At 43.9% G+C, this 15,243-nt stretch overlaps 1 protein-coding gene across 4 annotated transcripts in view; it reads right to left on the bottom strand.

The window, feature by feature from the left end:
- LOC110497903 (protein MTSS 2) overlaps window positions 1-11,485 on the bottom strand; it is a 39,117-nt gene extending 27,632 nt beyond the window's left edge. For 2 of the 4 annotated variants that reach the window (XM_090209766.1, XM_090209780.1), the window contains exons 1-3: window positions 10,781-11,402; window positions 5,506-5,567; window positions 4,987-5,060 (exon numbers count right to left, since the gene is read on the bottom strand). In XM_090209766.1, coding sequence (XP_090065892.1) covers window positions 4,987-5,060; window positions 5,506-5,567; window positions 10,781-10,849 — 205 coding nt within the window. In that variant the 5' untranslated portion in view covers window positions 10,850-11,402. Of the gene's footprint in view, window positions 1-4,986; window positions 5,061-5,505; window positions 5,568-10,780 lie in introns of all 4 variants that reach the window. The other 2 variants (XM_021574379.3, XM_021574395.3) reach the window with 2 other exon arrangements.
- Between the last annotated feature and the right edge of the window lie 3,758 nt (window positions 11,486-15,243).

The following is a 15,243-nucleotide window of genomic DNA, read 5'->3' as shown; positions in this document are numbered from 1 at the left end:
CATGTATTCAACAACAAATACCCTGCACACAATGTCCACATCTAAATAATCCGGTCCCATACATATTCCAGTCTACACATACATCATATAACAGCCTATACACAACACAGATTGTGTCTCGTCTATATACAGTACATTCCTAGCCTGGTCCCAGATCTGTTTGTGCTGTCTGGCCAACAATGACCATAGGAGTTGACAAGACAGCATGAAAAGATCTGGAACCAGGCTAGTACACACTCCTACATCCACATCTCCCCATTAAAACTAGACTCATATCCCCATATCACAAGGGCCCACTGTTTTTTTTAACAATAGATCCACTGCTATGATGGTAAAGCTGACAGTAATCTTCAGGTTGTCCAGATGCCGGGCTAGGATATCAGTGCCATCTGCCAACCCAGAGAAGCACAGCGGCCAAGCAGGATTACTGCCTCACTGACACACTGATCTACTAGGAGAGACAGAGAGAACGAGAGAGAGAGAAAGAGAAAAGGGAGGGAGAGAGCATATGCTGATCTGTGTATATTGATTGACTAGACAATTGTGTATGTGAATTAATCTGAAAAGAGTATATGTGAGTGTGTGTGTTTAGATCTAGCATACAGTACACTTAGCTTCAGTACTGTGTATATGAACACACACCTCCCATGACAGTGATCAGCAGACTGTAGTGTGTATGTTAAAGCTATGGGATCTGCTTCTGTTAATCTGAAGAGAGGAAACCCACTCTGTTATGTGCGTTGGAGCTATAAGAGGATTAACTGTACGCCCCTCCCTCCCTCCAGAGAGCTTTGGAAATTCCAACCCATCCACCCTCATTCACTGTCTGTACTAACTTCCCCATTCTCCCTCACGCACCCATATATGGAGAACTCACCTTCTCTCATCCAAATATGGCAGAATTGGGGACCTATAGTAACTATTCTCCCCAATGTGAATGCCCCGCTCACCTTGATCAAAATATGGAGGACTAAATCACCCACTCTAAAATCCAGGCTAACTTTACTTACCCACACTAACCCCTGTACACGGAGGTACAGTGGGGCAAAAAAGTATTTAGTCAGCCACCAATTGTGCAAGTTCTCCCACTTAAAAAGATGAGAGAGGCCTGTGCAATTTTCATCATAGGTACACTTCAACTATGACAGACAAAATGAGAAAACAAAATCCAGAAAATCACATTGTAGGATTTTTAATTAATTTATTTGCAAATTATGGTGGAAAATAAGTATTTGGTCAATAACAAAATATTCTCAATACTTTGTTATATACCCTTTGTTGGCAATGACAGAGGTCAAACGTTTTCTGTAAGTCTTCACAAGGTTTTCACACACTGTTGCTGGTATTTTGGCCCATTCCTCCATGCAGATCTCCTCTAGAGCAGTGATGTTTTGGGGCTGTTGCTGGGCAACACGGACTTTCAACTCCCTCCAAAGATTTTCTATGGGGTTGAGAACTGGAGACTGGCTAGGCCACTCCAGGACCTTGAAATGCTTCTTATGAAGCCACTCCTTCGTGTGTTTTGGATCATTGTCATGCTGAAAGACCCAGCCATGTTTCATCTTCAATGCCCTTGCGGATGGAAGGAGGTTTTCACTCAAAATCTCACGATACATGGCCCCATTCATTCTTTCCTTTACACAGATTAGTCGTCCTGGTCCCTTTGCAGAAAAACAGCCCCAAAGCATGATGTTTCCACCCCCATGCTTCACAGTAGGTATGGTGTTCTTTGGATGCAACTCAGCATTCTTTGTCCTCCAAACACAACGAGTTGAGTTTTTACCAAAAAGTTATATTTTGGTTTCATCTGACTATATGACATTCTCCCAATCTTCTTCTGGATCATCCAAATGCTCTTTAGCAAACTTCAGACGCCCCGGACATGTACTGGCTTAAGCAGGGGGACACGTCTGGTACTGCAGGATTTGAGTCCCTAGCGGGGTAATGTATTACTGATGGTAGGCTTTGTTACTTTGGTCCCAGCTCTCTGCAGGTCATTCACTAGGTCCCCCCGTGTGGTTCTGGGATTTTTGCTCACCGTTGTTGTGATAATTTTGACCCCATGGGGTGAGATCTTGCGTGGAGCCCCAGATCGAGGGAGATTATCAGTGATCTTGTATGTCTTCCATTTCCTAATAATTGCTCCCACAGTTGATTTCTTCAAACCAAGCTGCTTACCTATTGCAGCTTCAGTCTTCCCAGCCTGGTGCAGGTCTACAATTTTGTTTCTGGTGTCCTTTGACAGCTCTTTGGTCTTGGCCATAGTGGAGTTTGGAGTGTGACTGTTTGAGGTTGTGGACAGGTGTATTTTATACTGATAACAAGTTCAAACAGGTGCCATTAATACAGGTAACGAGTGGAGGACAGAGGAGCCTCTTAAAGAAGAAGTTACAGGTCTGTGAGAGCCAGAAATCTTGCTTGTTTGTAGGTGACCAAATGTGCACATAAAGTTTCAAAACATGGCACACGGCTGGGAGCCCAGACTTGAACCTAGACCAAGCTGGAGAAAGAGAGAGAGACAGAGAGATAGAGGGAGAGAAAGGAGAGAGTTGGGTGGAGATGCATAGAGAGACAGAGAAAGACAGAGAGAGATAGAGGGAGAGGAAGAAGAGAGAGTTAGGGGGTGGAGATACATAGAGAGAGAGAGACAGAGAAAGACAGAGAGAGATAGAGGGAGAGAAAGTAGAGAGATAGGTGGAGATACATAGAGAGACAGAGAGAGATAGAAGGAGAGAAAGGAGAGAGAGCTGGGTGGAGATACATTGTGAGAGAGACAGAGAAAGAGAAAGAAAGGAGAGAGAGAGAGATGCAGGAGACTTTTCCTGTCAGTGATTATGGTGATATAAATAGACTATTTCCCAATAATACCCAGTGTCCATTTCCAAGCAGTACTTCATCTCCTCCTGCTTTGCTCTCCTCTCATTCCCTCTCTCAATTTGTGGGTGTGAGACCAGTGACAGGTGGGTGTTTGGTTGAGTGCAGAATGAGAGGTAGAAGACAGGATGAGTAAATGGAGTGACAGAATACTGTAAGTGTGTGGGATGGGTAGTGAGTTAAAGGGGTTATGGGGTGAGTGTGTCAGGGCTAGATTAGAGGAGAAGAACGTGGTGAAATCTCCAGCTGTGCCAGCAGCTGTGGTCCATCCCCTGATGCTGAGAGGTAATCAGGCCTGATGGCCAACACTACATACCACAGAGCAGATCCCTGTGGCGCAATAACCCCTAGACAGACACACACACAGACACGCAAACACACAGACTAATAAACACACACACACACACACAGACTAACACTTTCTATCACTCATTCTCTCTTTCTTTCTGTCTCTCTCGCTATCTACAACACTGTTATAACATCTTCCTGACTTGAACCAGCAATTTAAACACTTGTAGAGAACCCTGAGAACCCGGTAGTACCATCAACTGGGGGAGGTGAAATGACCCAAACCACTACCCAGCCTGCAGTGAGAGTTCAAGGGTCTTTGTTCTCCAGCACCAGCCGGTTAAAATAAATATCGACATTCCTCCTTCCAAATGAATGGCTGCAGTTGTGAAGTCCGCTGACTGGCGCTGAGCACAAAAGGGCTCCCAGAGGACAAATGGAATGGAATTGGTTCACTGACATATTGCTAATGATCCAGAAACAAACATTCAAAACCTCCATCTACTTCACATAGACACAGGCATCAGTGGGATGCTGTGTGTCTTCTGAAAGACCTGAGTTCAAATACTATTTAAAATAGTTTCAAATATTTGATCTGGGCTTGATTGAGCTTGCCGTGTCATTGTTCTTTAATCTTTAGTTTTATAACATCTCTCTCCATACTGTTTGTATATGCCACATTCGGATGTTGCTGCCATGGATTCCATGGTGTCTGTCTAATCCTACAGCTAAGGTCACTGGAAGAGGGATTGGAGTGTGAGTTGGCACATGAGTGATAGAGATTATAATCATGTCCTATCTGTAAGCGTTTAAAGTAATTAGTCTCTCTCTCTCCCTCTCTCTGAATAGTTGCCCTGGCACAGTCAGAACATTACTAGCGAGAACAGGTTCAGGTTGCCAGATGTTGCCAGGATCCAGCCCCTCTGAGAGCTCGCCTGCTGTAAGGATGACAGATATACTGGGACTTTTTATTTGTGGGCCATTGGCCAGCCTCATCACACCTTGCGGCCCATTGTTACAGCACCTAAGCTCACTTTAGGTTTAGTGATGCAGCCTCATCAGGGATGGAGACATATGTTTGGTTATTAGCTGGTGTATCAATATTCATGGTAACACTATATTTGGATAGTCCATCTGTAGATGCTCAGCAAACTATCATTAGTTGTGTGTGTGTGTGTGTGTGTGTGTGTATGTGTGTGTGTGTATACATGCATCTGTGTGTATATAGATTTTTCACCTAAATACTGCTTTCGATGATCAACCGGGTGGAGAATTTTATTAATCATTGCTCTACAGAGGATCTGTCTGCCGCTCCATACAGTGACCAAGCAGATCACAACACATCCTCATCACCAGCCCTACATACAATGAGCTCAGCTTGATCAGTTTAGTGGGCTGTCTCCATGTAGATTCACCTAGCATGATTCTTCATGTTGGAGAATGTACTCTGTATATAAGCCCTATTCAAATACTCTTGAAATGTATCCTTCCTACAATCATGTCATGATAGAATCAAGGAAGGAATCAAGGGAGGAAGGAACACTTCATAGAGCAAAGAGCCTACATACTGCAGAGAGCAGACACAGTGTACTTCCCAAAAGTCTGAAGTGGCTTCTCCCTCTTCTTATTTTATTCATTCAGTGTGAAATAACTAAAAAAGTGAAAGCAAAAGCACATAGGAATCAATTAGGTTGGTTCTGGTCTCACTTCTCCTGTGTTTTCAGATTAGTGCAGTCAAAGGAAAAGAGACAGAGATAGGAAACCACTTTTCTTTTTTACTGTTTAAGAGGCCCTTAGTCACTCATCTTGCTATTTTCTCCTTACCTCTTGAGTTGGTCGCCATGTCTGCCACCTTCTGAAAGGCATCTAGAAATGTCACTATTGCCAGAACTGTAGTCCTACAAGTACACAGGAGGACACAGCAGTCAGTATTCAACCTCAACAGTGACTAGAAACTATGAATAGACCAGAATGTCAACACTGGACAGTTAGAGTAGCAAGTCTACTGAGCAGGTTCACATTTATTGGGATTAATCTTGTCCTGAAGACAGAGCTGTGCAAAGTATATTGTGAATAAGTATGAAAACAAAATTAGCTTAGTGGTCTTAATTTAACGTTAGGCTTAGGCATAAGGTTAGCAGTGTGGCTCAGGTGAGGGTTCAGGTTCAGGTTAGGTTTAAAATCCGATGTTATGACTTTGTGGCTGTGCCAGCTAGTGACTACCCTGCAGAGCTGCCTCCAGTATATATGTCATCCCAATAAATGCCAACTTGTATCTATTGAAGGTGGGATGGATAGGACATGATAGTCAGTCTCAGACATACTGTAGAATCAAGGTCTCACCTGAGTTGGGAGTGTAGTTTAGTGGCCTTGGCACTGAAGTCTTCCCATACTGGATATGAACTCTGGATGAAAGAGGAATCAAATGTTAGTTTAAACGCGCACACACACACCATGTTTTGTTCCAGTGGACCAGCACTTTGGAAAACCTGTGCTCAGCCTTCTCATATGACTCAGAACAACATAATACATCATCATCCAATCAAGCTTGCATATTCTCTCTTACCTAACCATGCTGAAAATACAGTTGACTCACTGCAGGGCAAAGCTGGGGTGTGTGGGAGGGAGGGGGAAATATGGGAGGGCAGGTAGTGTGCCTGCTCTTTAAGGAATCATGCTGGATCAGATTTCCCTGAGGACACGCAGCCAGCCTCCTTCCAGGCCTGGGCCCCAGCAGCAGCCAGCCTCCCTCCAGCCCTGAGCCCCAGCAGCAGCCTGTCTCCTTCCAGTCCTGAGCCCCAGCAGCAGCCAGCCTCCCTCCAGCCCTGAGCCCTAGCAGCAGCCTGTCTCCTTCCAGGCCTGGGCCCCAGCAGCAGCCTGCCTCCCTCCAGTCCTGAGCCCCAGCAGCAGCCTGCCTCCCTCCCTCCAGCCCTGAGCCCCAGCAGCAGCCTGCCTCCCTCCAGCCCTGAGCCCCAGCAGCAGCCTGCCTCCCTCCAGCCCTGAGCCCCAGCAGCAGCCTGCCTCCTTCCAGCCCTGAGCCCTAGCAGCAGCCTGCCTCCCTCCAGCCCTGAGCCCTAGCAGCAGCCTGCAGCCCTGAGCCCTAGCAGCAGCCTGCCTCCCTCCAGCCCTGAGCCCCTGCAGCAGCCTGCACTCTTAGAAAAACATTTGCTATCTAGAACCTAAAAGGGTTCTTCAGCTGTCCCCATAGGATAACCCTTTGTTAGAACCCTATTGGGTTCTACATGGAACTCAAAAGGCTTCTACCTAGAACCAAAAACTGTTCTACCTGGAACCCAAAAGGGTTCTCCTATGTGGACAACCGAAGAACCCTTTTGGAACCCTTTTTTCTAAGAGTGTGCTTCCCTACAGGCCCCAGCAGCTGCCTGCCTTCCTCCCTCCAGGCCCCAGCCAAAACACAAAACACGCTTAGGATCGGAGCCCAGCCTGAGCCTCATAGAGACCAGAGAGAGGGACACAGGCTGTCTATATACATATTCACCAGCTTCTCTTGCAGAGAAGTGAAAAGACTGCAGAGAAAGGGGAAAATAGGCAAAAGAAACATCCCAGATCATTCACTCAACTCCTATTTCTCTCGTCATCATATCCAAGAAGTGATCATTCCCTGTTTTCAAGATATCTTTCTATGAGAAAATGAACTCAAAGTGATCAAGTTTCACTATTAAGACTATCACATTCACTATTAAAATGTTTTCTCCATGCTTCGCCATTCTCCGTCTGTCTTCACTGGACTGCAACAGGTGGCTAATTAGCTTTTCAGCCCTACTCCTGACAATGGCAGGAGGAGGCTGAGACAGGACAGCTGAGGGTGCAGGGTGAAAGTAGGGTTAAGATATCCATGCAGCGCAGTGAAGAAAGATGCACACACACACACACACAGCTCCCAAAATCCAGGCAGATCCTTCCTTCCTCAGTTAATGAATTCATCTGAAGGGAGCAGAGCAGGCTGTTATACAACTGCATCAGGTGCTAGCGGCTTGTCTGTGTCATGTTGCACTGTTGGATATAGGGGAGTCAGTGATACACTGGCAGAGTTACCTCTCAACAGGCTGCAACACTGACAGTGTGTACCTAGCCTACACCAGGTTCAACCATATGGCTAATTCTCTCCTTGACTGGCTCGGGAGGAAGCCAAGCACTATGCACCAGGGTAGTATTCATTAGGCACCAAACGGTAGAAAACTGAATAAAACAGGGAGGGACTACTTGGACTTGTTCAATAAGAAACGCTAATTTACATTATCCGTTGCAATACACTTGATGTTTTCCATTGCATGCCCTAGTGAATACGAGCCAGATGAGCTGACTGCTGAGTAAGGTTCTGTATCTGGACCATTGATTCCAGCTGACTATCAATAGGTCCCTTTCTCTAAATGTTGTCTTTCTCCCGTAGACACAATGACAAAAGAATAATGTATGAAATGCTGATATTTAGTGCTTCTCATTGAGCATCTTACAGTGCTTGGCAAACTACACCCCATAAATAGAAGGTAGGTTATCGAGTGGCCATGGTCAGTTAGCCACTGTGAGTAGATGATCAATATCAGGGATCAGAGTAGGAGTGCTGATATAGGATACATTTAGCCTTTTAGATTATAATGAATGGACCAGGGGGGCCCTGATCCTAGATCAGCACACCTACTCAGAGACATACGTTTTATCAATAGACACACATAATACTGTGTACCTAATGACATGACCTTACTTAACCTGGTAAGTAATTGAGTTCAAATTCGACTTTATAATTTCAGGTCTGGATCCCAGCCTGAGCCTCTTATAGAGGCAGAGAAGCCTAGAGAGAGGAAGGGCATAAATAATTCTATATACAGTGGGGAGAACAAGTATTTGATACACTGCCGATTTTGCAGGTTTTCCTACTTACAAAGCATGTAGAGGTCTGTAATTTTTATCATAGGTACACTTCAACTGTGAGAGACGGAATCTAAAACAAATATCAAGGAGATCACATTGTATGATTAAGTAATTCATTTGCATTTTATTGCATGACATAAGTATTTGATACATCAGAAAAGAAGAACGTGGTACTTGGTACTTTATTTGGTACAGAAACCTTTGTTTGCAATTACAGAGATCATGTTTCCTGTAGTTCTGGACCAGGTTTGCACACACTGCAGCAGGGATTTTGGCCCACTTCTCCATACAGACCTTCTCCAGATTTCGGGGCTGTCGCTGGGCAATACGGACTTTCAGCTCCCTCCAAAGATGTTCTATTGGGTTCAGGTCTGGAGACAGGTTAGGCCACTCCAGGACCTTGAGATGCTTCTTACGGAGCCACTCCTTAGTTGCCCTGGCTGTGTGTTTCGGGTCGTCATGCTGGAAGACCCAGCCACGACCCATCTTCAATGCTCTTACTGAGGGAAGGAGGTTGTTGGCCAAGATCTCGGTATACATGGCCCCATGGTACTCATCCTTCTTCTTCCTCCAAACACGGCGAGTGGAGTTTAGACCAAAAAGATATATTTGTCTCAGACCACATGACCTTCTCCCATTCTTCCTCTGGACCATCCAGATGGTCATTGGCAAACTTCAGACGGGCCTGGACATGCGCTGGCTTGAGCAGGGGGAACTTGCGTGCGCTGCAGGATTTTAATCCATGAGGGCGTAGTGTGTTACTAATGGATTCATTTGAGACTGTGGTCTCAGCTCTCTTCAGGTCATTGACCAGGTCCTGCCGTGTAGTTCTGGGCTGATCCCTCACCTTCCTCATGATCATTGATACCCCACGAGGTGAGATCTTGCATGGAGCCCCAGACCGAGGGTGATTGACTATCGTCTTGAACTTCTTCCATTTTCTAATAATTGCACCAACAGTTGTTGCCTTCTCACCAAGCTGCTTGCCTATTGTCCTGTAGCCCATCTCAGCCTTGTGCAGGTCTACAATTTTATCCCTGATGTCCTTACACCCACTCTGGTCTTGGCCATTGTGGAGAGGTTGGAGTCTGTTTGATTGAGTGTGTGGACAGGTGTATTTTATACAGGTAACGAGTTCAAACAGGTGCTGTTAATACAGGTAATGAGTGGAGGACAGGAGGGCTTCTTAAAGAAAAACTAACAGGTCTGTGAGAGACGGAATTCTTACTGGTTGGTAGGTGATCAAATACTTATGTCATGCAATAAAATGCAAATTAATGACTTAAAAATCATACAATGTGATTTTCTGGATTTTTGTTTCAGATTCCGTCTCTCACAGTTGAAGTGTACCTATGATCAAAAGTACAGACCTCTACATGCTTTGTAAGTAGGAAAACCTGCTAAATCGGCAGTGTATCAAATACTTGTTCTCCCCACTGTATACACTCACACATTTTATATATAATAATTTTATTATATATATATATAAGGTTTATAACTAGGACCAAGACTTGTTCCTGGTCAGATCATGTGACACTTTCTATATTTATATAGTTTATAACTGGGGCCCAGAGTTGTTCCTGGTCAGATCATGTGGTCAAGAAAAACTCCTAGTCCTATTTATGGCCTAACATTGTACTCCATATTACCATGCCAGTTCACACTTTCCATCTGTTGTACAACAGACCAAACTAGGCCACTGCTCGACCTATGTGAACTTGTCCTGCTTGACCTGAATAGGCTCCCCTCCCCTCCCTGTATCTAATTATAAAGAGAGACATCATAGTCTTTGCTGGTGGACACTGCATTGTGACCATAATCTGAATAGGCTCCCCTCCCTCCCTGTATCTAATAATAAAGAGAGACATCATAATCTTTGCTGGTGGACACTGCATTGGGACCATAATCTGAATAGGCTCCCCTCCCTCCCTGTATCTAATAATAAAGAGAGACATCATAATCTTTGCTGGTGGACACTGCATTGGGACCATAATCTTGCGAGTCAGACCATGGTCAACATGGATCACAGCCTAGTGGCCAAACTGGCCATTTCATTTGACACGTCTTTGTCAAAGAGCTGCTTTCCTGGATGAGAAGGGGTCGCCAAATTGGATCAATTAACCCCTCTCCATTATTGGCCTGATGTTAGACACTGGAAAATGTGTAGGCACACACACACACTAAACTAAAAACATGTGATCAGTGTGTGCCTCATACTTGTTATGTCCCTGTCACAGCAGTTGTTTGTCATGTTTTGTTATGATTAGGTTAGGGAGCTGCCATATATCCAATAAGACATCCACAATTACAGTTTGTTGTAACCATTACTGATTTAGCAGTGGATCAGTTGGAACACTGTCTAATCTGTTCAGTCATTACTCTGATATTCAGTTATTGACTTCCTTTTAAAGTATGTTTAATTATTGAAAAGTACAGGCTAACTCATATTTTCAATGGAATAATTGTATAACAAATTCTGTAGCCTATAACCTACAAATATTAACTCAAACTATCAACAGCTTGATTATATTCAAAGACATGTTGGTCGTCATCAGAGCAGCTGCCACTCTAGGCAAGTAACATAAAGGAAAAATATTTATCACAATTTCTCCTTTCGCATAGCCAGTGAGGCGGTACAGAATATGAGAGGAAACAAAGGCAGTAAATTGAGTCAGATTATCCATGCAATAGGTCGGAAAAAACTGTCGACTTCATCGAGCTCTGGTACCTTCATGTCGTTGACGATAGCTTGGAATAATCCACCCAACGCTCCACACTCCTTTTCCACTGACTCCATTATGACAGTCGTCTTCTAACGATGACTGAATGCGAGAAAATAAATGTCCATAAACGCTAAATATTAACACATCGGATATCACGATATTTTAATAAGCTCTTCGTTGTCCTTCACCCTCCAAGCCAGACGCGGAGGATGCGAAACTCCCGGCTAGAGGGCAGACAAAAATAAATCTGCTACTCTATGGCACCGGGTTGACGCACGGCGGTTGCTCTCTCTGCTTGGGCGCGAGTGATGGAGAGGAGGCAAAACCCTCGTTCCGATTCCCCCCGGTCTATAAACTGCGAAAAGAATAGCAGGGTGAGTTTGGGTCAACGTCTATTTTCATTTTCGGCTGATAATCACGGGCAAATGTAGGGTACCACGACAGACAGTCGGTCACAGCTCTGAATGCGGGACACGCTCTCTTGTAGAGGAACAGATGTCTTGAAGCTGGGGTTCTGTGATTCGATCCATGGGAATTGAAGGGGGGCGGTCTTTTTTTTTGTCACATGAAGCGTGGAGGGAGGGACACCCCCTATCCAAACAAAAGTGAATCTGTCTTCTCATTCAAGGATACTCTGAAGAGCAAAAGAAAGGATATCCCCAGCTTCAAATGTGCATTCAGCATGCACGAGCCTGTTCATCATATACTGTATCAGTCTGGAGTTATTGTTAAAGCAATACAATGTAGCCTATAATACATAGTAATAATGAATCAACACTGACTACACCATGCATTCACATATGCGTGTGTTATTTCAAGCAAATATATTTCAATTTAAAGGAACCTCAACCTCTTTAGGCTATAAATAAATATTTTTTTTGTTGGCCTTTTGACTCTTATATATGCCAATTTTACTGGGGGGAATAAAAAACATAAAGATGCGCATTAAATTGAACATAGTTTAAGCAAAACATTTTTTGGAATTTTGCAAGTTAAATCATTTTTTCACTGTTTCTTCACCCTCAAGGAAAGTACAACAACTTTATATTTCACTACCTTATATCATCGGCTGAATAAATAATATGCCTATGTATGCACACTGTATATACAGTACCAGTCAAAAGTTTAGACACACCTACTCATTCAAGGGTTTTTCTTTATTTGTACTATTTTCTACATTGTAGAATAATAGTGAAGACATCACAGCTATGAAATAACACATATGGAATCATGTAGTAACCAAAAAAGTGTTTAACAAATCTAAATATATGTTATATTTGAGATTCTTCAAAAGTAGCTACCCTTTGCCTTGATAACAGCTTTGCACACTCTTGGAATTCTCTCTACCAGCTTCACCTGGAATGCTTTTCCAACAGTCTTGAAGGTGTTCCCACATTTGCTGAGCACTTGTTGGCTGCTTTTACTTCACTCTGCAGTCCAACTCATCCAAAACCATCTCAATTGGGTTGAGGTCAGGTGATTGTGGAGGCCTGGTCATCTGATGAAGCACCCAAACACTCTCTTTCTTGGTCAAGTAGCCCTTACACAACCTGGAGGTGAGTTGGGTAATTGTCCTGTTGAAAAATAAATGATAGTGGGACTAAGAGCAAACCAGATGGGATGGTGTGGCGTATCGCTGCAGACACCATTCTGTATACATCTGGCCCTTCTTTGGACACTGTGTTAACTAACCTCCAAATGAGCTTCAATGCCATACAACACTACTTCCATGGCCTCCAACTGTTCTTAAACGCTAGTAAAACCAAATGCATGCTTTTCAACCATTCGCTGCCCGCACCCGTCTGCCTGACTAGCATCACTACTCTGGACGGTTCTGACGTGGACAACTACAAATACCTAGGTGTCTGGCTAGACTGTAAACTCTCCTTCCAGACTGATAGCCAGCAGTATACCACCCTGCATACCACTGCTGGCTTGCTTCTGAAGCTAAGCAGGGTTGGTCCTGGTCAGTCCCTGGATGGGAGACCAGGTGCTGCTGGAAGTGGTGTTGGAGGGCCAGTAGATGGCACTCTTTCCTCTGGTCTAAAAAATATCCCAAAACCCCAGGGCAGTGATTGGGGACACTGCCCTGTTTAGGGTGATGTATTTTGGATGTGATGTTAAACAGGTGTCCTGACTCTTTGAGGTCATTAAAGATCCCATGGCACTTGTAGTAAGAGTAGGGGTGTTAACCCTGGTGTCCTGGCTAAATTCCCAATCTGGCCCTCAAACCATCACAGTCACCTAATAATCCCCAGTTTACAATTGTCTCATTCATCCCCCTCCTCTCCCCCCTATTCCCCAGGTCGTTCTGTAAATGAGAATATGTTCTCAGTCAACTTACCTGGTAAAATAACAGATAAAATATTAAACATCTAGAATCGGCTTCCTATTTAGCAACAAAGCCTCACTCAAGCCGCAAAACTGACTATCAGCCAACACCTCATTTGGCCGCCTTTCCTTCCAGTTCTCTGCTGCCAATGACTTGAACGAATTGCAAATTGCATTGTAGTAACAATGTAGAAAATAATTTTAAAAAATAAAGAAAAATCCTTGAATGAGTAGGTGTGTCCAAACTTTTGACTGGTACTGTATATTATGCTTCACATTACCAAGAGGTCACCAGAGCATCATGTAGATTTAAACACATCATCATGGCCAGTAATTGAGTGAGCAGGTACAGGGGACCGGGGTCACCCCGACAGAGTTCCCCAAAAACATCCTGTAAAATTATAACCCTGCACATCTGCCAGCAGCACACACAATGTACACTCATGTACACACACACACACACCTTCCTTGCCTCTTCCAACCCACAGAAGGACCTCACATCACCTCCCTTCAGTTCAGTCTATCTTGAAATAACATTTAAAGACACCTGCATTCTGCTGAAAAGTACACGGAGGAAGAGGTTTCCAAAGACAGAGATTAACAACTTTAAAAAGTGAAGTAAATCATATTTCAGGATCAGAAGTGACTTGGCACTATAAATTCAACAAGTACCCTTATTGGTTGAAACTCATAAACCAAATTCCCTATTGGTACAGAGCTTCCTGTTAAAGTGTAAGGTAAATCTCAGCTGGATCCTAAAATGTAACTCTTTATAATGCGCTAAAGTCATGTATCGATATAGCAATTATTGCATGTGAATCTAATTATAATTGCATAATAATGAATTTGATCAGTTGTTTGTGGAAAAGTGGAAAAGGAATTTGATCTAACAATACATTTTGTCAATACTACTATTGTATATAAAAATCTCTATATATTTGGATGTATGTGGTCTACTATGTGGCCTACTATGTTTCCCCAACCACATGGGAAGCCATGAGTCTCTCAGAGGCCTGTCTGTGGGCCTGCAGCCCAGTCAGTCTGAACCACAGAGCTCCCTGGCATCCCTGACAAAACAGCCATAAACAGAAAATATCTCGACACTGACACCACATCCATTCCTCACAACCAACACCCCCAGAGCTCAGCCTCACTGTTCTGCCCTCAGCCCTCCCTCCTCCACGTGTGTCTGCATCAGTTTCCGTTATTCCCTAATTCAACGAGGGACGGCTTTAGTAGGGGGAAAATGCGAACTCTTCTGTTACTCCCCACTCTTCGTAAGTCTCTAAAGCTGTACGACTTAAATAAATCATCCACTCTAAACGTGTTAAGTTGGAGTTGGAGAGACTTTGAAGATGGTGAAAGCTTCCATATCTTAAGTTTAAGGGTTTCAAACCTGGGCATATATTTCAAAAAGGCTATATGTTTTATTTCATTAGCAAGAGGCTGCGAGAGAAAGAACAGTTCATCTTTCCAAATAGGTGATAAAAAAAGATATAAACCATGTGATGTTTATTTAAAAATGTGATAATCACTTACAATCAGGGTAACATTTAAATTGAAGTTAACGTGTTGTGTCTTAGCATTCCATTACATAACAGAGCATAAACCTGGCTGGAACAAGTTTAAAGTTTTTTCACAAATTATCGTGCAACCAGTTGAAGGTGTCTTCGACCAGAAACAGTCCTAATTACTCCTAGAAGACTACTCCATTGGGAACATGCAGTTCTCTCAACCTTGACCTGACCACGAGTGCCCCCTCCACCCACCCACCCGCTCCCTCCCTTCCAACCCAATCCAAAAAGAGAAAGAAGACTACAGTGATAGACTGTGACCTTTGACCCCCTAGCAATGCCTTACCCATGATTCCTTGGGTCCCCTCTCTCTTGGGTTTATCACCCATGGTGAGGGATAACAGACGTGATGCTGGGGTCTGCTCTGGTGGACAGCGGGCAATATGTCCACTTGATCATGAAATCATTCAGGATTTACAAATTCTCCAAATACTGCCCACGTCTGTTACATAAGTCCCGTAGTTCTATTGTGCAACGGTTTCGACCTGAAGGTCTTCGTCAGGCTGTAAATAAAAAGAACACACAAGGAGGGACTGCCTCATCATGGCAGATGATTGGGCACA

This window comes from Oncorhynchus mykiss, chromosome 2 (assembly GCF_057628025.1).
Source record: "Oncorhynchus mykiss isolate SJ-2025 chromosome 2, ASM5762802v1, whole genome shotgun sequence".
NCBI classification, from domain to species: Eukaryota; Metazoa; Chordata; class Actinopteri; order Salmoniformes; family Salmonidae; genus Oncorhynchus; species Oncorhynchus mykiss.
The sequence above is the reverse complement of the archived record's forward strand: the minus strand, read 5'-3'. Positions and strand labels throughout refer to the sequence as shown.